The sequence below is a fragment of the Triticum aestivum genome, chromosome 6B (assembly GCF_018294505.1).
Source record: "Triticum aestivum cultivar Chinese Spring chromosome 6B, IWGSC CS RefSeq v2.1, whole genome shotgun sequence".
NCBI classification, from domain to species: Eukaryota; Viridiplantae; Streptophyta; class Magnoliopsida; order Poales; family Poaceae; genus Triticum; species Triticum aestivum.
The window spans coordinates 422,313,092-422,337,363 of NC_057810.1; the positions used below are offsets into that span (position 1 = coordinate 422,313,092).

The following is a 24,272-nucleotide window of genomic DNA, read 5'->3' on the forward strand; positions in this document are numbered from 1 at the left end:
ATGAAAATCTTCTATAAGCTTATAGAAGTCAGGAGCAATGATGTCCCAGCACGCCTTGAGAAATTTAGCATTAAACCCATCTAGACCTGGGGATTTATCTGCAAGCATATGCTTAACCACCTCATCAATCTCCTCTTTGGTGAAAGGAATCTCCAACTCTGAGAGGTCCACTCGTTGGTGTAACAAAGTGTGCAAAAGCAGAGGGTTATCAGGTTTTGATGCAGTACCCAATCTGTTTTTGAAAGTTCTGAGGATAATAGCTACTTTAGCTTGGTGATCCTGATGTTCAAAGCCATCTTCATCTCTCAAAATAGCAATGTGATTGTTCCTGTGTTTAATAGTTGCCTTGGCTTGAAAATACTTGGTATTTGCTTCTCCCATCTTTATTTTCCTAATGGCAGCTCTCTATTTCCAGTATATCCTCTGATATTCATTAATTTCTCTCAAGTGTTCAATTAGGATAAGTCCGCCATTGCATTCCTCATTTGATAAATCTCTAAATTCCTCAATAACATCATAGCATAGGATCATGAAGTTGGTGTTTTCAATGGTTGTTTTCATATTGGAAATAGTCCTGGCCCAAATTCTAAGACCTTTCCTAAGTCTTTTGAATTTTGCTGCAATACACTTAGCACTATCCACTTCCTGAACATATTGTTCCCAAATCTGTTTGACCACCTCTTTAAATTGAGCATGTTTAAGCCAGAAATTTTCAAACCTGAAGATCTGGGATTTGGGCTTTATAACGGCGGAAGTATGACATTTGGCCTTTTCACAAAATAATAATAGTAACATACTACTATCAGATCACATGGCTCTGTTTAATTGCACCGAGTCATGGAGTAATGGGCCCCAACCTCAAGTGGTCCAAATTCCAAATGTCATCATCTTGTGTATATCACATTTGGACGAAGTGAGAAAGTACCTATATATCGGCTAGAAACTCGGCCCATCGGGCTGTAAAGTCGTGAAACCTAACCCATTTCACTGTGCTCTACAGGAACGAAGATCCATCTCTTCTCTATCTACATCATGCACGGATCTCACAAAAAATATCTACATCATTCACTGCCTCAAAAAAAAAAAAAAACTCTACATCATGCACGCAGCACAAGTGAACCTTGACAAGCCCCGTCGGCGCCGCAATTTACCATGGCCGCACCGCATGCATGCTCGTTCGCGTATCTTGATTCTGGATTTCGTTGAACGACTAACAACTCTGAAACCCTTGAGATTCACAGGCTGCTATGGCCCATGTGCATGGCAGCTTGGCAATGGCATGGCAGTACGCAACGTACGGCGCCATGCCGCCAAGCTTCTTTCCACCGCATGTATCAGTCACCCTGGGCTGGGCTGCACTGACGATAGCCCCGCTGCGCCGAGCTTCCCTTCCCTGGCGCGCGTGACGGCCGGCCTGCACTGTGCGCGTACGGGGCGTGGCCATCGATCGTGTATTGGCGTACCTCCGACTCCGACCATGCCGCAGTGTGCCATGTCCATACCGATCTACTCCTCTCCTGTCTCCGACAGGCACCCGTCGGTGAGGATTTAGGCCGAAATCACTGTTCTGGCCTTATTAGGGAATCTTCGCACAAAATGAACTCGAAACGAAACTATTTCACAATCTGACCCTTTTAGAAAGGGAAACGTTTGAAGCCGGGGCACCGGCCGAAACTTTGGCCAGTCAACTCGTTCACCCCGCGCGTAGCGCTAAAGCAGGAGGGACACGTCATCCCGCGAGGGCCCGCACACCGCTCTGCTTCCTTATCCTTTCCAACGCGGCTACTGTCCACACACATCACATCTCCTTCCTTATCCTCCCCCACGAAGCGTGGCGCGCCCTCCCCCACGAAGCGCGGCGCCGCGGGAGTTGTTGCTGCTGCAAGGGATGCCATTGCCATGGCCGTGCCCTTCGCCATGGCCGAACGCGACGGGACTGAGCACCGGCGCTACTACGACAGGGGGCCATGGCCTGCGAGCTCACAGGCCAGGGGCGGCCATGGCTTACGAGCTTGAGGCATGTTACTACAACTCCAGATTTGCTTACATGTTTGTTTTTGCTGGAACCAGTGTACTAATTTGTTATCACCGTCTTTGTTTTTTGCTGGAACTAAACCAAATTTTGCTGCCATGTCTTTTTGCTGGAATCATTTTGTACCACTTTTTTGCTACAATAGTTTTGTTTTTTTCCTACTACCGGCACTGTCGTTTGTTACATCCTTTTTTATGAGATTGTCGAGACCCTGCGCTTGTGTGTTTTGCTACAACCTTGTACAGTTTTTGCTACAACCTTCTGTATTTTTTGCTACTACTGGAGAAGCCCCTAGCTGAACCACAAGTTATTTTTGCTACAACCGTTTTGTGGTTTGCTGCAACCAGTGTCAATTTTTGCTACCACCGACTTCTTTGATTTTTCTGGAACCAACGCTCGCTTTTTTATTTTTGCTACCAGATTTGCTGGAACAAGCTTCAATTTTTGCTACCATCAGGTTTTGGTTTGTTGGAGCGTCGTTGATTTTTTCTAATTTTGCTACCAACGTTTTATTAATTTTTGCTGGAACCGTCAAGAATTTTTGCTACGACCGGTGGAATTTTTTGCTGCGACCAGCAAATTAAGGACGAGGAACAACACGAGCTCTACAACGGGTGCTGCGGCCGGCGACGTGAGGCTCCGCGAGCCGCGGGGGCGTCGCCGGAGATGCGCCGCGGGGGCGTTGCTGGAGCTGGGCCTTGCCGGAGATGCGCCGCGGGGGCCTTGCTGGAGCTGGGCCTCGCCGGAGATGCGCCGCGGGGGCCTTGCTGGAGCTGGGCCTCGCCGGAGATGCGCCGCGGGGGCCTTTGCTGGAGCTGCGAGGTGCTGCGAGCCGCGGGGGATCTCGCCGAAGATGCGCCGTGCCGCGAGCCGCAGGGGATCTCGCCGGAGATGCGCCACGGGGCCCGAGGAAGAAGAAGCTGGGGCGATTTTTTATTTTTTTGGCTCCAGATCCAACCGCCGCGCGGCTCGCATCGAGCGGCTATGGCTGGACCGGCCGAAGTTTCGGCCGGTGCGCCGGCGCCTAGCGGTGCCCTTTTAGAAACGCCACAGCGCGTGACGTTGCTGCTCCACATGAAAACGCCAAGCCAGCTAGCGTTGCTGCACCACATGAAACGCCGAGATAGCTCGCGTTGCTAATCCGGCCCACCGCCAGGCCTCGCTGACGTGGCAGAGCAAGAAACGCCACAAGTAATGGCGTTTCCACTGCTTACTCCAACACCAACATACCTGGTGTTTGATGTGAAAGCTTACTTTCTACCTTGTTTATTTTATTTCTTTTCCACTAGCCCCACGCCCCCCACAACATGCATGAATAGTGTAATGGGCAGAAAAATATAATATTTTGCTAGTTTTTGTATAAAAGAGACACATTCAGGGAATGTTCAATTGTACAATGCGAAAATTCACGGTGGCACGCAAACATCAAGACCTGCCGGGCTGCTTGATTGCCTCGCGATTCGCAAAGTAGTCAAGTCTTGCACAGGGCCACAAATAAGTTTTAAGTTCCAAGTCATTGAAACTTATGACTTTTTATCTGAAACTTGCGATTTTTTCGCTCGCTCTTACTAAGTTTCATAGATAAATTTTGATACAACTTTTTGTTGTTTGTAAGCACAACACTCATGATTTTATCGATCGCTCATACGGAATACTATGTTTCAATAGTTAAAATTTAAACCATGGCGGAGTGCCGGATCTCGTAGCGCCGCATCGGCGTCAGCATGGCATAGTAGATGATCTTGCTCCAAACCATGGTGGAGTGCCGGAGCGTGGGCAGAACGTCGGAGCGAGAGAGGGAGGACGCGGAAGGGCTCGGACTGGCGGCACGGAGAGAGGGAGGGGGATGGGTTAGGGTTGCGGGACGCCGACCGGCTTAAATAGTCGGATGTCGTCTTGGGCGGCGAGCCGGAGTGGCGCCGCGCGGCGTTCCCACCGCGCAGACGGACGCGGAGGTCGTCGAACCGCCGGGTTTCCGGGCGTTTTCGTGTGGGGCCACGCCGTCAGGCCGACGTGGCGGGCGTGCCCTGGCGCCCTCATATCCACCCCATATTTGGCCTGGATAAGGGGGGTGCCGGTCAACCCGGGCGTTTAATGGCCGTTTGAGGGGCCTATCTAGGTCCAAATTTCGTGACCGGACAGCGTTCAATCGGCCTGCCCGGGCATTTGAGACGGGTTTGAGGGGTCCGGTTGTAGATGGTCTTAGGTCTTCTATCTATGTGAAAGGAGCAAAAATACGTGCATGATGAATGTGGTAGGCCTGGTGGAATAAAAGAAATAAAATAAACCTGAAGAAGAGAGGAGACAATCACTAAAAGGAGTCCCATGTAGGACACATCAGAGTAAGCTTTGTACACATCAAACCCCAAACACTTTGGCATTGTAGTGAGCAGTGGAAACGCCAGCATGTGTCATCGGAATAAAATGAACAAGATAGGGAGTAAGCTTACGCATCAAACGCCAGGTACTCTGGCGTTGGTGTAAGCAATAGAAACGCCATTAGCCTTGGCGTTTCATGCTCTGCCACGTTAGCAAGGCCTGACGGTGGGCCAGATCAGCAACGTGAGCTAGCTCGGCGTTTTTATGTGTTGCAGCAACGCGAGCTGGCTTGGTTTTTTTATATGGAGAGGCAACGTCACGGACTGTGGCGTTTCTAAAAGGGTCAGACCGTGAAATAGTTTTGTTTCGAGTTCATTTTGTGTGAAGATTCTCTGACAAAGTTAGAATAGTGATTTCGGCCGAGGATTCACGTGTACCGCTGCCGTAAGAAAGATATGATATGATAGGTAGAGTAGACAGCGTACCGGACGGCCCGACAGGGACGCTCGCACGCATCGCATGTCCGTCCATCGGCGGCAGGTCACGGGACGGAAGCTTCTCCGCTGTGTCGTCGCGGGACTCGCAGAGCCATGCATGATCTATCCGTACGTAATTGTCTTGCGGCAGCGGCAGGGCACGAGGGGCGTGCATCGGCATTGCCGTGGGCCGGTCGCGCGATCGATCTCTTCGTCCATTGGTTGTCAAAAATTGACAGTGATGTGATGTACGGTTCACACGAGTGGCGCAACAGCACGTATGACTGGTGTGCGTGCGTGCCCGGTGTACTGAGACGTGGTACAAACTCTCCATGATGCATGTCAGTGTCAGAAGAGAGCCCATCCCATTGCCAACACCATTTTACGGGCAACTTGTGCATGCATGCATGTCCAGCCGATCTAGCCAGAGCTAGCCGATGAGCCATTGTCTCGAAATTTCGAGGAAAATGATTGAGGACGACTCGTGCGTGCAGCTGGAAATACTGTTCAACTTGAGCGATGGAGTAGGTGAGGTGAGATGGCCGACGGATAAGCCGGCACCAAACGAAACCATGCATGAACGCAAGGGATGGAAGGAGCAAAGCGATGAACAGGAGCTTCCAATCATGCATGGCGCGCGTTACGGCCGGACCGTACACGTCGGCGACCTTGGGCGCATGTACGTGCGCCTGCGTTTGCATGTGGGCTTTTAGGGCACAGCCGAGCCAGCACACTGGTCGGTCCAAGTTGCCCGAGGCTGGGCGCCATCTCTCCATGTCCCGGAGTGGTCGGCGTCATGCCGGCCGGAGATCGATGCCCCGCCAGCTCGGTCGATACGATATATTGTGTCGCTGCTGGATTGCAATTCGGGGTGCATGCTCCAAAGTCGTCTGGATTTTAATGAGTTGTACGGTTATAGGCATGATTTTCCGAAGCGCAAATGCTAAATGGTCGCTGCCAAGAAAATCAAAGGAGCGAGCGAGGAAGGAGGAGGAACGACGCCGCGCAACTGTAGATGTACGTACGCCAGCCCACAGCCACGCCATTGAGGTCCACACACCACACATGCGTTCCATGTCCCCGTGCTGTGGATGAGCAGAGCTGAGCAAATCCTCGTGCGCCTAAAGCGGCCGGCCTTGCCTCCGTGTCTACTATTGCGTGCCACCGTCACCGTGGGCTCAGCCTCAGCCGCCAGCGAAGAATGCCGGAGCCAAAAGCCACAGCCTCACGTCTAGGTTCACGGTTCCAGATCCTGCTCAACGTTTTGCTCCATGGATCTAATCTACGGATCACAATTCATCATCTGTCATCCTGTCTGTTGCTTCCTCGACACTATGATTGCTTACTGCACTTGGGGGTCGTAAAGAGTTTCAGAGACAGAGCACAAAATGCACAAAATAAGGCCATACGATTGGCTTTCTTGAGAGCATTTCAATTCCCTTCGGAATAATCGATTGAGCTAATTCCCACAAGAACCACACGCCGCCTCAGCGGCAGCATAGGCCAAACCGGCGCGGCCAGCAGCAGCCTCGGCTGCGGCATGCCAACTGGGCATTAGACAAAGACTTGCCCTACTTTGTTTGGGTGCATTTAGTTCAAGCTTAGCAAAATACTCGGAAAGCATACCAAAATTATAACCCTTCCAAGTTAGGCTTAATCAGTTAAAAAATAGCTGGTTTATCACTTTAGCTACACTTCAGTCAACTGACTTTTTATTTTGTGGTCAATCAATTTTCTGTTCGTTGGATGCGCTTTGAGATGTGTGTTGTTTCATTTTTTTTTCTGTTTAATTCTGTTGTTGGGTTGGGTTGTGTGGAATCGATTGACCGCTATTTTGGGTCAGTCGAATTGCTTCTTGGGCTGTTTTTTTCTTCTGGGTTACGTTTTTGTTTTTCCTCTTTCCCTTTTCTTTATCGGTTATTTTTTGTTTTTGTGGGTTTTTGGCTGAGTGTAATTATATACATGCAAATACTATATAATATGTGACAAAGATTTATGATTATGATTATTTTTGCATATCACGATAAAGTGCAATTTCGGTGTAAAGTTGTGTGCTGTTTTTTTTAATTTCTCTCTTCTTAAAGGAAATACCAATGCCACTAATTCATTCCTTTTCAGAAAAAAAAATGATATTGTTTGTCTTTACTTCATTTTCATAACAAATGCCACTATTCATTTGTTCTTAGATTTTGTTTTTGCAAAAGCTTCACTTTTGTATGCTTATTCTTGCATATTTTAAAAAGCGCAATTTTTATGCATATTTCGTGCAAATTATGTTAGTGTTTGTTTTAGATTCTGGTTTCCCATTTTCTTTGTTCTTAAATGGTAATAACAATGCCACATATTCATTCTTTCTTTTGTGAGTATTTTTGCTTTATTTTTTCCGGTTTTCTGTTTCTATGCATTTTTCTTTTTTTATTTCCTTTTATTGGTTATTTTTTGTGTGTTTTAGCTTTTTTTTGTTGACTTTTATTTTTTTCTTTATGCATTTTTTTGGATGTTGAGTGTGTGTAAATATATGCACACAAGTACTACATGTATACTGTATGTTAGACTATGGAAATTTCACTACTATATGTTTCTTCTTACATATTATAAAAAGTGAATTTTTGTATGAATCTTGACAAAATTTTATTTTAAGTTTTTATTTCCCTTTCTCTCTTATTTAAAAGTAATACCAATGACACTAATTCATTCCTTCTTTGAAACTTATTTTCTATGTAAATTCTACTAGTATATGTTAGTTCTTGCATAGCTATAAAAAGTGCAATTTATGTGTAAAATATGTGCAAATTTTATCATGGCTTACTTTTTTCATTCTTTTCTTCTTAAAGGGTGGTACCAATGCCACTACTTCATTCTTTTTAGAAAATATTATATTTTTGTGTGTTTAAATAAGTATACACGCAAGTACTGTACAACATGTGTGTAAATTATAGTAGAGTGCCAAATTGCAATATTATATGTTCGTTGCTCGCATATTACTAAAAGTGCAATTTCAGTGCAAAGTTGTGTGCATTTTTTTTCTCTATTTCATTTTTCTTAAAGGGGTTCATTATTCCCTAGAAATTTTTATTATTTTCATTCTGTTTTAGTTTTTTTATTTTCTTTCTTCTTAAAGGGTTTCATTCTTCCATAGGAAACTTCATTATTTTGATTTTGATTTTTTTTTTTAATTTTCTTTCTTTAGAGGCAATACCGATATCATTCCACTATTATTTTATTTACAATTTATCAGAATGATTCTAATAATAAGTTGTCTTGTGTGATGATTACTAGACATAAATATGTTAGAAATATGGGTTCCAATAGCCTCTTCTCTTCCTTCAAAATGATATAGTCACTACGATTGCATTGTGTATAACACATTGTAAAAAATGATATATGTGCATATGTGTATTGTATGCACTATGTAAAAAAAGGTGGGAGTGCACATATAATCGGTAACAATTGCACTGCATATAACACATCGTGTTGTCGTTCGGATAATGGCGGTGACAGGTGTTTTGCTTGTGATTAATTTACGTGCTAATGGCCGGTGCTTAATAAGATTAGCGGTTGACCGTGCATGCATGTGTCCCACCCAGGGGATCGATCTGTCCAGCGTTGTGTCCCCATTCAAGCTTGGCAGAGATCGACTGAAACAAAATTTGTGATCAGTCGATTGACACAAATTTTGTTTCAGTTGACTGATCTACGTACATTATAACTAAGCATGCAGCATTCAGCAAGGTGCAACTCACATTAATCACATTACACACGGTTCCATCGTTTCTCATAACCAGCTTATCCAGGGCACTCCTGCAGTTACATGTACTGCACACATATAAAGAGCTAAGTTAATCCAGGTTTCCACCACACTTCTCGCAAACGAGGGAAAACAACAACGCTTTTACATGTCTTTTCAGTTTTCAGAAAACAAAAGAGGTGTTCAGGTGTTTGTGCAGACTGTTCGATAGTCTAAAGCGTCACTGATACGAACGCACAACTTCTATCTTCCAACTCGATACCAAAAATGTTGCCACCATAATCATACTAGATGGAAAAGAGATGATCTTCCATCGTCCACTTTTTTAACGATCTACATTCGGTCCAGCCAGCTGCCAAGGCTTTCCTGTGAATAGAACTGCAACCCCTGTCACAGTAGACAAGAGACAGACACGATCAGATTTATCATAACAAACATATGGGTACGACCGAAACACAAATAACAAACAATAGGCTTACAGCTACCTGAAGATCATCTATCGGTGTTCCAAGGTCGACACCTTGGAGATCAGGTAATCCATTGAGTAAATACAGGTTATTTTCAAGTCCCCCATCCCTGCCTTGGGAATAGATTGGCCTGTCAAATGTAAGACTCTTTTCATGATCAAAGGAATCCAAAACCTCATGACAGCGCAGGGATTCATCCAAGCTAGTCCCGGCATGAGATGCCACATCAACAGCCTGAGATGCTAAACCACACCATTTCTCAGCTTCATCCACCAGGCTAACACTTTCTTCTTTCTACAGTAAATGGTCAACACACGCGCAATAAGAACACCAACAGAATGACAAACAAATAAACTCAAAACATTTTCACAATCTCAATAAGAATACGATAAAATTTCCAGGATACTGAGAAGTGCTTCCATACTTCCATTGAAAACAATAATCATACAAACTCTAAATCATATATGGGTTATGATTACTATTAATTAGCTTCCAGATCGGCTAGATGCAGATCAACTTTACAAACCTAAACAACAATTGTTTAAACACTGCTGCACTTTCCTTTCTTTCTAAACATACTTAAATTTTATAACATATTATTGGTTTTCTATCAATTATTTTTTTATTTTCTTTCTTCTTTTTTGGAGAAAATCGAATTGTTTTTACTGGTGACTGGTTTAATCAAAGGTTATGTCTACTCTAAATAGCCTTGAGGGAAGTTTGAAGTGCATCAGATGTACCATGTACGACTACCACATCATGCACGTATGACACGTGCTACCGTGTTACAACACGAGAAAAAGACATGATCAGATTTGTCATAACAAACATATGGAAACCACAAGTTACAAACACAAACAAACATGCTTACAGTAATCTGAAGGTCTCTAGGTGTTCCAAGGTTAGCATTATGGAGATCTGAAACCTCATGATGAAGCAGAGATTCAACCAAGCTAGTCCCAGCCTGAGAAGTCACCTCAACATCCTGAGACGCTAAAGAACAACATGCAGTGTTCTCAGCATCATCCGCCAAGCTAACATTTTCTCCTTTCTACAGCAAATGACATATCATAAGCACACAGTTATTAATCTAAAATGGTTAACAAATAAGGCAATCAAAAACATTAGCACACACCAAGAGAATGACATGACACAGATAAGCTCAAACGTATTCACAATCTCAAAAAATTAAGATACGATTTCCAGGATATTGGAATTAGTGCTTTTGTAGTTTCATTGTATAGACTAATCATAAAAACTCTAAATCACGCATGGATAATGATGACTATTAATTGGGTATTTAACTATTCGGGTGAGGACTCCAAAACATGCATATGTTTCCTACCAGTCCATTGCTATTAGCTTCCAAATTGGCTAGATGCAGAACAACTTTAAACTCCTCAGTCACTTAAAGGCTTGCACTGTTATATTTTCTTTTACAAACATACAGGAATTTTATCAAATATTATTGGTCTTCTGCCAATTTTTTTTTTACTGAACTGGCGTCAACTCTGAGGAATTTTATCTGTATTGGGCATATGACTATATGACATCACGCACAGAAATTTCGTCACATGTGACTCATGTGGCAGTGTCGCATGGTGAGTGAAAGACATGACCAGATTTGTCATAACATACGGGCACTACAAATTACAAATACCAAAAGTTACACTTACAGTAATCTGAAGATCTGTAGGTGCTGTTCCAAGGTTGACATTATGGAGATCAGGCAATCCATGAAGCGCACATAGGTTCTTGTTAAGTGTCTCATTCATGAGTTGAGAAAGGATTGGCCTGTCAAATGTACTGTTTTCAAGATCGGAGGAATCCAAAACTTCATGATGATGCAGAGACTTGTCTAGGCTACAAGTCCCAGCCTCAAGTGCCACCTCAACAGGCTGAGATGATAAAGCACACCATGCAGGGTTCTTAGCATTCTCCGCCAGGCTAACAGTTTCTTCTTCCTACAGTAAATGGCATATCAGATGCACAAACTTTTACTCCAAAATATTCAATAGATCGCGCAATAAAAAAAATAGCAACACACCAACAGAATGACAAGCAGATAAGTGTATTCACAGTCTCAATATGACTAAGAAGCAATTTCCAGGATATTGAGATTAGTGCTTCTGAACTTTTACTGTAAACAATAATCATACAAGCTCTAAATCATATATGGATTATGAATTGGGTATCTGGGTGTGGACTCTAAAATATGGTAATGTTTTTTACCAGGCCACTTCTAATAGCCAAATTAGCTAGATGCAGAATAACTATAAACTTCTCAATTACTTAAAGGCTTGCGCTGTTGCAGTTTCCTTTTTGTAAATACATAAGAATTCTATCAAATAGTATTGACTTTATGCCAATTTTTTACTCTGAAGTGGTTTCAAAAAAGGTTATATTTAATCTGAAAAGTTCACATGTCTGTGATTTACCTGACCGGGATCATTCTGCTCAGTCTCACATGGACTATTCTTTGGGCGACATGGCGGGATCTTTGTCATGGGAGTTTTTGGACAAATACTTGACGTAAATGCATTAGATTCTTCATTAGCCATTTCTGCTTCGGACTTGTCCACCTGCCTTGGCTTCAATTGATAAAATATTTTGGAAACGACAAACTCCCCAACCTTTTCATTTTCTTCTACTCCCAGATGATACTGATGCATCACCCAGTCAGTTTTATCAGGTTTGCCACCTGTTTGTGAACCTTTGTAAAGAACCAATATTTTTTTCCACCCTTTCATAACACCGTTGTCATATACGGGTTTTGATTTACCCGTCTTGTGCCATCTCACATGCTCATCAGAAGTGGTCCGATCACTGTTGCTGATCCTTCGACGCTTGCGCTGGCCACACCCATATGCATTTGAAATACTATGGAAGAAATGGACACTGCTTCCATCTTTGTTTGTTCCTATAAAAATGAACAGGGCCTACTCAAAACATGAATAAACTAAAGAATCCAAAAACAACGTCAAATTGTGAACTAAAGGAATTCCCTACCAGGAAGATTTTCAGGATGTGAATAGCAGATCCCTGCGTCATTCTCCACAGTTGGAATAAACTCATCGATGAACATGTGAGGCTTTGAACCTCCCACACCAATTTTTTGTTCTAAATGTTCGAGCAATTCTAGATCAGACGGATCAAACTTCACACCAGCAGGCAGCCCGGGCCACTGAATAGCAACCTACAAAAAATAAAATGCAGTGAATGTTTTTGTAGAATGTGTAACACTGTACCAACGAATGTGAGCTTAAATGAGTAGCGTTTTGCATGCATCTGTAATGCTGAAGCTTATGTGAGTTAATACAGCTCAAAGCCTTATATTGATGGAACAGGAGAAAGTTGTATAGTATCGACTGTTCCGTATTTCTTTTTTTGCTACCATCTGGAATACATCTATCTTAGAAAGCTACCAGCAAAAGAATAAATAAACTATGAAGTATTCCGATAACATAAGCAGCTTTCCAGTAAGGGTGCACCAAAAAGTCAGAAGAGAAGTTTCCCGTACAAAGTACAAACTTATAAAGGTAGAAGGTGGTCACTAAAATAGTTTACATGTACTTACATCACTGTTATCAATGATATGTTTGCAGTTTGGGCATTCCCTGCATGCTTCTGCACCGACTTCGCTTATCTGGCGATTAGAGCAGTGGGCATTCCTAACTTTCTTGGCAACACCCCTACAAGTTATAAGCCATGACCTGCATTAAAGGAAACACATTGGTGATTAGTAACAAGTCTTTCTCTTTGCAGGGATGATAACAAGTGCTTACATAGCAACATATTAATGTGAACATGATAATGTTATTTATAATGGTCAGTACATAAGACAGTGGTGCTACATGGTAGAAATGAGACTGCAGAACTTCAAGATTAATACGTCAATCAGGAAGGATATGGAAGTAGTGACAATCAGTAAGCTGTGTACAAGACATTGGATATTTCTATTGACGCCCTTTTTTTGACGGGTGAATTGATGCCCTCTTTACACTGTTCTTAGAAAGTGAAACACTGACCAAACACTATTGACTGAACAATGCTAAGAACAGAGTGATGAGACAAACAAGCTATGTGCCGCAACGGAGTTACTGATCATGTGTTGGATATCTGTAGTGGCCAATTAAGCTATAACATAACAGTTATAAGCTTAGACATATTAAGATAGCGAGAACTTCCAATGTCATCACATTGCTCTATCAATGACTCAATGTTACCTGGGCAGGCTTTGCAAATGTACTAAAGTGAACAGGATAATGTTATTTATAAAGGTCAGTACATAAGACAGTGGTGCTACATGGTAAAAATGAGACTGCAGAACTTCAAGATAAATACATCAATCAGGAAGGATATGGAAGTAGTGACAACCAGTAAGCTGTGTAACAAGACATTGGATATTTCTATTGATGCCCTTTTTTTGGCGGGTGAATTGACGCCCTCTTTACACTGTTCTTAGAAAGTGAAACACTGACCAGACACTATTGACTGAACAATGCTAAGAACAGAGTGATGAGACAAACAAGCTATGTGCCGCAACGGAGTTACTGATCATGTGTTGGATATCTGTAGGCCAATTAAGCTATAACATAACAGTTATAAGCTTAGACATATTAAGATAGCGAGAACTTCAAATGTCAACACATTGCTCTATCAATGACTCAATGTACCTGGGCAGGCTTTGCAAATGTACTAATGTGAACAGGATAATGTTATTTATAAAGGTCAGTACATAAGACAGTGGAGCTACATGTTAAAAATGAGACAGTAGCTGCAGAACTTGAAGATATAATACGTCAATCAGGAGCAATATGGAACTATTTGACAGTCAGTAAGCTATGTGTAACAAGACATTGGATATTCCAATTGACGTCCTGTTTACGCTGCTCTTAGAAAGCAAAACATTGACAGGACACTATTGACTGAACAATGCTACATAACAGAGTGATGAGACAAGCAAGCTATGTGCTGCAACCGAGTTAAGCTGATCATGTATTGGGCATCTGTATTGACCAATTAAGCTAGAACATAACTAAGCTTAGAGACCTAATAAGAAAGCGAGCATTTTCAAGCCATCACATTCCTCTATCAATGACTCAATGTATCTGGGCAGGCTTTGCAAATGTACTGCTGCATCGCTACAGGAAAGTTCATTTCCGGAACAATCGACGGACGGTACGTTTCCTCCCTGCCGTCGGAAAGGAGACAATCGAAGAATCGAAACTAGAGTGCTGAAATGTGGGCATCCGGAACAATCAGACAAGCCCTAAGCAACAGTGAACAGAGTACAAGTAACTGAAGAAAGGGGGCGACCTTGCCATCGCGGCCGCGTGTACGGATGACCGATCGGAGGCGACGATCGGCCAGCCCGACGAACCAGGACTCGGGAAACCCTAATCGGCCGGGGCGGCGCGGCGGGCGGGTGCCTGCTGCTGCCCCTGCTCCGGTCGGTCTCCTCCCCCGCGCTCGCTCTGCTCGGTCCAGTCGTGCCAAGTGGCCTCTGCTCCCCCGCCTCCTCGCTGGTAATGGCGGCAGAGCAGGGCGCGGCTGGAGGAAGGGTCGCGGTAGGAGAGGAGCGGCGAGCGAGGTCGGAAGGGACGGGGACCTGTGTCCGACGCCTCCGCTCCGCGGTTTACTCTCGCTTTTTCGCCTCGGGAAACCCCAAAAACCCCTGCCCCGCTGCCGCACTGGCCGTTGTGGTTTCCTTCCTTGGCAAGCCGAGCGCGGTCCCCCCACACAACACATTAATGCTCCGCTACTGGACTGGACCGCCCGTCTTCTTTCTCTAAATGGCAGCGACGCGGCACATCTCATACGATGTAGCCCAGCCCACCTCGGCCCAAACCAGTTTAAGCTATCTGCTCACAGTTGGGCCCGGACTGTTGATCATATAAGACTGAATTTGCATGTGTCCCATCAATTCCTCTACTTCAATTTTGTGCCACTCAAAAAAGAAAATTCAATTCCTCTGGATTGACCCTGATGTTCTAAAAATAATAAAAAATAATTCCCTACAAAAATGTGTCCCAATAATTGCACGTTCTACACAAAAATGCGTCACAAAGAAATTATGCGCATATGTAAAACGTTAGACTTCAATGACCTTACTCAGCTCGAGAACATAAATGTACTCATCAGTTTTCGGCCAATTTTCTACTTCTAAATGAAAAGACAGAGCTTTTGTTGGTCACTAAAAGAAGTACTAGTTCTTCATGTGATTTTCTGATCGCAGGTTTTCTTTTGGTTTTATCTGTGTTGACTTCTGTTTTTAGTTATGCTCCGGTGGTGTTTCTTTTTTCATTCATATATCGTCTCGGGTTGCTATTGGAGACAATATTTGTTCCGGGAGACTAGGTTGTGGTGTTTTACATGTTTCGGCCTCGGTGTCAGACGGTGGTTGTTGTTTGAACCTTTTGCGAGCTCCTATGCCGTGCTAAAACCGTGGAACTACTGCTATAACACTCACATGGGCTGACCGATGAAGCTTTGGCTCGCTTAGCTTAGCTCGCTGCTCCTCTCGTTCGCTTACTCCCTTTTTTTTCTTGTCCCACTGCTAACTAAAAAATTGGCTATCTTGTTTTATTTGAAAAGATTAGATTAATTGAAATATGTTCAAGGAATTTAAAAAGTATTGTCAACTCAAAAGCTATTAATTTAGAAAACATTCATGAATTTAAAATATATTCTTGGATTTCATAAAACGATCGCATATCAAATAAATATTCAAATTTTAAAAATATTAGCAAAACATACAAAATGATCCTTAACTTTCAAAATATCCATGTATTTAATAAATTTTAATGAATCTAAAACAAGGGAATTTAATAAAAAAATTAATGTGCACAAATTTTATTAAACACTCAAGAATTAAAATGCAGAAAACTAAAAATTAAATAAAAACACGAATCTAATAAATATTAATGAATCAGAAAAGGAATTATAAAAATGTTTTGCCTCTTAATGTGCACAAATTTTTATAAGCGCTTATGAATTAAAAAACAGAAAAAAATATAAATATGAATTTAATAAATAGTTATGAATTTGAAAAAAAAAATGATTTTTAAAAGCGTTTGTCTTTTAATGTGGACAATTTTTAATATGCGCTCGGGAATTAAAATATGAAAAACTAGAAAAAGATGAAATAAAATTAAACAACACAGAACCGCAATCCCCGAAGCAACAGAGGGCTTCAAATCAGGAGAGCTTAGTATCTCTACTAGATAGATTCCTGTTCCAAGCAGGGTATTCCTGTTCCAGTTGAACGTTCTTTTCCGGCATGACTTGTGCATGTATGCTCTCCACATGGCGTGGCAGACTAGTATAACCATCATCCTCCGTCATGCCCCATTCTGGCCTTCTGTTTGGCACGTAGTGTGCCAGATGAAGTAAGCACGGTATTTTTCAATCAACAAGGCGAGGCGTGTGCGCGTAGACAGGTAAAAGCGCAGCACACCTCACAAGTGAGTGAATCCGACCGAACCGTTGAACCCCCGGAAAGGGAAAAGGAAAAACAGGCCAAGTTTTCAAGCCGGGAACTGCCATTTGATTGATCAGGCTCAAGTAGACAACCACCCACTCGCCTCGCAGTGGTTACTGCAACAACACGTTACGCGCCCCCGTTTAATTAGGACCGCCCTAATAATAATTCTAATTAATAAACAGGTTAACGCACCCATAATTCCCCTTTTGACGATCAGGAAGCGGCCAGACCGTGTGTGCAGCGCGGTGTCGTCACTTGTCGCCGTCGCCGGTGGCCGACGGACGCGTGGTGCGATGAATGAAGGGACAGACAAGAGCGCGGCGAAACGGACCCGGCTCGCGTTTGCTTAGCATGCAGCGCAACCGTCCTAGTCTAGCAGCACGCGGCGGAGCAGGACCGGGCTTGGGGCTTCGCCACTGCAATTGTACTGCGCGCACGCAGCTTCGGGCGTCGGCGTCGTGACGACGCAGCCGTCGCGCTCTCCTGCCCGGAATCGGTCAACAGGTCGACGGCCGCGCGCGGGCAAAGAGACGCGGCGTGACCTGCTAGCGCCAGGTCAATGAAAGGAACCGCCACGGCCAGACCAGCGCGCGCCTCAAAAGAGACCACCGGTGGCCAACCAAGCACGATGGATGGCCTTGCCAAGGTAAGGGCATCTCAATCCTTAAAACGCCCGCGTACCTCTGCACTGTACTATAATGCCATTCAATGTGGGCATGTATCGGTCGAATTACTGGTGGTGGAAATTAGAGACACAAAACGGGCTCTGGCAGGATATAGTCCGGGCCAGGTATTTTCGCAACATCTCTGTTGCTGAAATTTCCCCCAAATTCTCTGACTCGCCCTGTTGGAAGGCCTTGCTCAAAATCAAGAACATATATATGATGGGCAGGAAAATTGAAACTGGTGCTGGGAACTTGATAAGATTGTGGAAAGATCCAATTAATGGGCTGACCCCATTTCAGGATCAATACCCACGTTTGTTTGAGATATGCAATTACCCAACTAGTACCCTGAATAGAAAAGATAGACTTGATGACCCTGATATATTCAGACGTAGGCTTACCCCTGAGCTGTCCAAGCAATGGGAGGATATGCATGCTGCGGTTAATAGAATCCACCTCGATGAGAGGAGTGATCGTGTCTTCTGGGGACTCAACCAGAATGGCAAGTTCACCACTAAATCGGTGTATAAGATGTTGGAGGAGCCTCTTAGTGGATGCCACTACAGATGGATTTGGAAAGCCAAAATCCCTCTTAAAATCAAAATCTTCCTATGGCAGATGTCGCAAGACGCAATTTTCACTAGGCAAGTTATGAGAAAGAAGAAATGGCCGGGGAATCCCTGTTGCTCTTTTTGCAAATAGGTTGAAACGGTACAACACCTGTTCTTCAATTGTCCCGTGGCGAGAGTTGTCTGGCGATCGATTGGGGTTGCTCTTGGTACTGATAGATGTCCGTCGAATTACGGGCAATACTTTGTGTGGTGCAATAAACTCCTTCCTGGGAAGCAAAAGTTTTACACATTAGGTCTAGCGGCTGTGTGTTGGGCCATTTGGTTGGCTCGCAACCGATCTACCTTTGAAAAAAAAACAAATCAAGACTCCTTTTGAGATTGTGTTTTCTCTGTGTTCCTTTCTGCTTTACTGGACATGGCTACAACAAGGAGAGGACGCCAAAGAGCTTCGTTCTGGAGCCGAGATGATCAGGACTGGCACGATGTAGCTGATGAAGATGTGTGGCGCTGTCAAGCAACCAATCCAGGGCGCTTGACGTTTCTCTGAAGATGCGTTGGACTAAAGGAAGACGGGCGCGCGACCTCGATGCTGCTCTCTCTCGGTGAAGATTACCATCCGTCTACTTGACTTTGCAGCTGTGTTCTGATACTTGATCCTGAGCTTTTGAGATTGTAATAGGATAGATGTTATGTCGTGCTATCCAGGTTTTCGCCCCATGATACTCGTTTCGATGGCGAGCGAGTATGGTGGGTTTCCTGGTAGTGCTAGAACTCACTTTACTTCTTTCCCTCCCCCTGACCTTCTCGTTTGAACTGGTTGTATTTCCGTTCTTTGCAATGGAAAGGGGTAAAGCCCGGTTCTAAAAAAAATGTATCGGTCGACAAGATGATTCGAACTTCACAAATCGAAAACAAACCTTGGGGCCTTATTGGGTGTCCGAAACGCTGTCAAGCCCGCGTCTGACCACCCTGGCCTTGTCTTTCGCCGAAACAATCAGCGCCGCTCCAGAGCATTAGTGTCGCATTCATGCCCGGCCAGAGCGGACGCGACCTCTCACTGACGCCGACACTGAAGCGGCGCGTCGCTTCCCGGTGCAGGCAACTACTCCGCGTTCAAACGACACGACGGCTGCCCATCGACGGCCATCTGCCATCCATATTAATGACACGCGGTTGCCAAGGCGGCTACTCCGACGCCACCCTTTCGTCCCTCTGTTGCCCACCATTGCTATATAAACTGTTGTCCCGACCATAGCCGCAATCATCCGCCTCCAATCACCACTCCCATCATGGCTTCCTCACACTCCAAAGCTCTCTGAGACGGGCTGACAACGGACCAGAAGAAGGAGATGGCCACCATTGCTGCCGACTGGCTGGCCGGTAGGCAGCCGGAGGACGACGACATCCCAATGGAGGACGCAGCCGACGACGAGCCAACACCACCCTCCTCCTTCGCGCCACCCTCGCCGTTGCATTGCACCGTGACCATCGGCGAGGCCCGTGCCCATTACATGGACATGGTGCAGGAGGAGCAGTTCCGGGAGGCGCAGGCTGACGCCGCCTATAACCACCAGCTCCTCCAGGAGCACCAGCAGGCAGAGGAGCAGTTCATCGCCGGCAGGCGATTATGTCAGAAGCGGACCCGGCGGAGTAGGCGGCACTGCTTGAGTCCTACCACTCCACCCGCGAGATTCGCCCCGCCCGCTGGTGTTACTGTCAGCGTCAGGCGGAACTAGAGGCAGCCTACAAGGAGGTCGATGAGGCGACATACGAGGTGTGGGTGCCACCAGCAACAAGGAGAGAGTAGAGCATGGTGGGGTGCCGCCACTCGGGTCCCAAGAAAGCCATCGCTCCTCCCCTCCCGTTGAAGCCAAGCTTGATGATCTCAACATCGACGCTCGATTAGCCGCTTGGCGGCGATATGGAGGTGGATAGCTTCACCTCGCGGGTCTCCAGAGGCGCTGATTATGGAGGCAAAGCTGGATAGCACCGAGACGGAACTGGAGAAGACGAAATTTCAGTTCTCGGGGCTCATGGCCGGACACAGGAAATGAACACCAGCAATCATAGATTAGATGTATTAATTATACCTTTAGAGCCGGACAAGCACCGCATAGTAGATGTAAATGTAATGAAATCCGCCATGTTTATATGAAATCCGACGAATTTTGTCCAGTTAGTTTGAATTGTTGTCCGGACGTATGTGATCAGCGTTGGATAGAGGCCTCCCGCATCCGTTCCCGCGGACTAGTCCTTTCTTTCTCCGCGGACGGATGCGGAAGGAAATTTGCGAGTCGCCGTCGAAGTCGTTGGAGATGGGCTTATCCCTATGCCTTCCTGGCCCGGTCCACCGGCGACGCCGACGCTACTGTACCACTCGCCTCAAGGAATCTCCTCTACAACTTGCCTCCAGGGACAGCTCAGTCCGGAGGCAAAATCCCACATAAAATCTGCAATTTTCCTTCAACGAAGACTGCAAGTTATACCACGACTAGTGGCAACGTTTCTCTGAAATCATTGGAACAAATCAACTAGCCGAGGAAGCCTCGTAGCAACGGAACAAAGTCGCGTAGGGTCGCACAGAGAGGAAGGCTAACAGCCAATGTGCTGTGCAGCATGTTTTGCCAATCTGGCCGAGGTGGACAGCAACCCACAGGGACAGCCTGTTCCCACCCACATGGCAGCACTCACAGGTCGCTTAACAACTTGCAGCTGCCAGTGATGCCAAAACAGAGTATGGATTACCCAAATCAACCTGCACCAAACCTACCCTTACCAAGGAAACCTGTGACTGTTGGCAAAAGATAACAGATGCAATCAATTGCGCACTTCAGTGTTTTCAGTACGACAGCAACGGCATCACATGTTAAGGGGATTAAGACACTTGACCAGAAAAAAGGATGGCCACTGACAGCAGTGAGGCGGGCAGGCAGGCCATACTGTCACTGAGTGCATATGTACTGTAGTAAATCATCAGCGAGTATAAATGATGATGATGATAATAATAATGTACACCACAAGGTAAAAAATGAAAAACTGCAAATGTCACACAGTCTGTAATCTACAATATATTTTCTGAGTTCATAAATCAATCATGGAAGCAATGAATCAACAAGAGACTCAGGTGGCTAAGCTCCTCTTCCAAAAATAAAACAAGCACACAGCGGCCGATGGAGCATGCGCTATGCTGTCAGGCCCTCCTTCCATTGTTTTGAATTACATGGTACAAAATCATGAACCCAACACAACCGCCATTCCAACTAAGTCAGCCAGCCACTGGTATCAAATACAACCGCTAAGCCACGCTCTTCCCCAAGGGGGCATCACATCTTGATGCAAACAGCGGAGGCTACCCACTTTCTCTCATGCAGTTGCCAGGAAGAAGATATCTGTACTGATCAGCCTTCTCGAGCAGATAGGCGGGAAGATGAACCGCCGAATACGTACTTGGGATCGGCCCAAGCTTGGCGATGATATCTTGGAACGTGTACTCCTCCGGAAGCATATCAAAGAGATCAGCCCCTTGGCATATCACATGCTGAATTCTTTTCGGGTTCAAGAAGTAGCTGAACCTGATCCGGTCCACATGGCTGTAGGCTTTCATTTTGAAGACAAAATCATTTATGTACCGAAAGCAAAAGCTGCAGTGCCACCCTGAGTCTGCCAGAAGGTCGTCAGTTTGCCGGTAATGGGCATACCTCGTCTTCCCCGCTCGGTATCTGTGTACCGAAGCCCTCCAACTCTTATCATCAAGCATAAATTGAAACGAGTAGAGATAGTTCTTCAGCTGAAGGTGAAGTATCTCAGGCGTAAAGTCGCACCATCTCAACAGGTTGATTGTATGGCCACTTGGGATCTCATCAACATCCGACATAATCAACAGGTCATCGTCGGTGATTCCGGCGATCTTTAGAAGCTGGTCAAGCGCGACTCTCTGATAGGATTCCTCCACAAATGGGTTCTCCCCCTTCACAAACCTTCCGCCTATCATACCATAGGTCAACCGTGATTCAGCAAACTCAAACTTTTGGCGGTTTTCCTTGAAGTGGAGCTTCTTTTCAAGGCCAGTAAATGTTGAATTGGACTCGAGCAGCACAAATTCTGACACATACGGGCTAAGCTCGTGCCAACGAATATCAAGAATGTCGAGCTCGTTGCTGAAAAGCACCGTGTCAAAGACACGCCGTGGAGCCTCCCGGACCTTCCATCCATGCAACTTGCAGAGGTTTGCCATCGAAACATTTTCATGATAGTAGTGAGGAAGTACTGTGAAAGGCTTCGGGGGCTTCTCCCAGATTGGTCTGAGGAAATAAGTGACCTTCTGGCCATGAACATATATGACGAAAATTATAATCGGCAAACCAATCAGCAGGAACAGAAGGGCCTTTAAATCAAATCCCCGAAGTGCACACTTCAGCCTTGACATGCTCAGAACAGCCTTTGAACCATGCTGCAAACGAATACAAAAACCATGTGAGAAATCACTCGGGCAATGGAAGTCACAAGAAGCACGAAATGGAGCTCAAGATAATAATATGCAAGTATACTAATTTGAACAACAAAAGACTGTACAAACTGCAGGGATAGGCAACAACATTGATTTACCTAACTTAGGACACCAGTTCTATTATAAATGAGTTAGTAAAGCTTACAGTGTATTGTATAACTGATTTTTTTGGCTAAAGAGAGTTACTAATTTGTTCAGCGCAAATTGGATGGCTGTAGATGAAAACAGGGAAAACTTTAAAACCCACTCAACACGGGAAGCACAAAATCAATGTTATATTATTACTCATGGAAGCACAAAATCAATGTTATGTCATTACACATGGAAGATCAACCATGGCAGCAACAAGTATTGAAGTCGATTTGTGTTTATTTTGTTACTATTATACAGAGAAGATCAGAGACAGCCTAATTCAGATCGACGATAAGAGCAAGCTGCATACTACGTATCTCAACAAACTCCTCTGTAGTCTACTTTGGCAGCATGAATCCTCAGCGTGCACAAGTATGGCCCTTTTACTAAAGGTGGATCGTTTTCACGGCCGCAACTCAACCGGTTAAAGAAAAGATTCCAGGATTAGAGGGAACCCAAATTCGGCCAGCTCGCGAGATTCCACCAGCACCAGAAGCAGCATCAAAACCTGGGATTACACCTAATCCCCCCATGTGTAGGACCGAAACAGATCAAAGATTCTTCTTCTTGTAAAGCAACTAAGCAAGCATCTCGGACCCGGACTAGGCAAATCTCATGGACACTTACTCTAAAACAGAAACCTGCCGACGGAATAACAATAGTATATGGAAGCGTGATATTGGTGGTAGAATCGAAGCGCGAACAAGAGCAATTGGAGCAACCGAAGCATGAAGTGAGCAGTTTCCAGGCCAGCCAAAAAGAAATAAATAAAATATAAAAAGAAGGAAAAGCAGGGGCGAGAAGGGGCCTTCTCGTGGACCAGGTAATCAATCCACCGAGATAGCCACGCGGTGTGAGAAAGGGACAGATCTGGGCGGGTGTGGGCGAAGGGACGGAAGCGAGGTCCTCACCTCGCCGTCGCAGATGCCCTCGCAGATTCCGTCGGTCTTCTTGCAGTTGGTGTAGTAGCCGGCGGAGTCCATCGCGGCAGCACGGGCCGGACGAACGGGTCAGCAGGTGGCCTCGGCCGGGCCGCCCGGACGCGCGGGAGCAGGCGGAGGGGCGCGCGCGGCTCCAATGGTGCTCCGATCGGCCGCCGGTGGTCTCTTGGGCGCCCGGTGCCGGGCGGTGTTTTTGCGCTGGTGTCCTCAAGGTCTGGGCTAATTGTTTGTTGTCGACACGGCTCGGTTCGTGTCTACGCTGTCGGAGTTCGTACAGGGGAGGGTGTTGTGCGGAAATACGTGGAAATACGAGGGTTGTGGATCTTTGCGCGTGGTGAGGAAGCGGAAAGGAATAGCGAGATGAGGAGGAGGCAAGAGCCAAGGGGATTATGGGAACCGTGTCTCTCCTCTAATTATAGCCGTTTGGGTGGTGGCCTTGCGCGTGGTTCCTTCCGGCTGTGGGTGGGCTGGCACAAGGGGAAGAGAGAGAGCTGGTCTTTGTTTGTCCTCGTGCTACTATGGATGCTTGGTAGGGGCATCTCATCTCGCAGAGTTTAAAGCCCCAAATTTGTGTCAGTGTCGTGTCTTTTTCTAATCGGTTTTGACGATTTCCTTTCTTTTCTTTTCCTTTTCTTGCAAAAAGGTAGTAATAGTATTACATCTCCACGACTCCTCGCCTCGTAACCTAAGCCGCCACCGCCACCACAACTCCTGCCACCACCTCGGTCCCCCTCCTCTTTCCCGTCCGGCGGCCTCGTTGACGACAAGAGGAGTGGGACCCATCCGTCTTGTTTTATTTTTCTCAGGTTTTTGTTTCTCTGGCGTCATCGACGAGGTGGTGGCGACAATGGCGTGTTGGAATAAAGTCTCTCTGGTACCTCGACGATATTCGATCCGACACCAGCAAAGGGCATGTGAGAGTTTGTG

At 45.5% G+C, this 24,272-nt stretch overlaps 2 protein-coding genes across 4 annotated transcripts; both read right to left on the bottom strand.

Moving 5' to 3' along the window:
• Positions 1-8,550: 8,550 nt before the first annotated feature.
• On the bottom strand, positions 8,551-14,769 carry LOC123137322 (SUPPRESSOR OF GAMMA RESPONSE 1). Of its 2 annotated transcripts, XM_044557032.1 has the most exons (8): positions 14,362-14,767; positions 12,620-12,755; positions 12,052-12,238; positions 11,481-11,962; positions 10,719-11,006; positions 9,914-10,093; positions 9,061-9,336; positions 8,551-8,962 (listed from the first exon to the last, which is right to left on the bottom strand). In XM_044557032.1, the coding sequence occupies exons 1-8, from the start codon at positions 14,367-14,369 to the stop codon at positions 8,909-8,911; spliced, it is 1,611 nt and encodes a 536-aa protein (XP_044412967.1). In that variant the 5' UTR covers positions 14,370-14,767; the 3' UTR covers positions 8,551-8,908. The 2 variants fall into 2 exon arrangements, with proteins under 2 accessions (XP_044412967.1, XP_044412968.1); XM_044557033.1 differs by lacking the exon at positions 9,914-10,093 and having other exon boundaries at positions 14,362-14,769.
• Positions 14,770-20,822: 6,053 nt separating this feature from the next.
• Positions 20,823-23,817, bottom strand: LOC123137323 (beta-1,4-mannosyl-glycoprotein 4-beta-N-acetylglucosaminyltransferase). Of its 2 annotated transcripts, none has more exons than XM_044557034.1 (2): positions 23,316-23,817; positions 20,823-22,215 (listed from the first exon to the last, which is right to left on the bottom strand). In XM_044557034.1, the coding sequence occupies exons 1-2, from the start codon at positions 23,385-23,387 to the stop codon at positions 21,115-21,117; spliced, it is 1,173 nt and encodes a 390-aa protein (XP_044412969.1). In that variant the 5' UTR covers positions 23,388-23,817; the 3' UTR covers positions 20,823-21,114. The 2 variants fall into 2 exon arrangements, with proteins under 2 accessions (XP_044412969.1, XP_044412970.1); XM_044557035.1 differs by lacking the exon at positions 23,316-23,817 and adding an exon at positions 23,032-23,291.
• Positions 23,818-24,272: the final 455 nt, after the last annotated feature.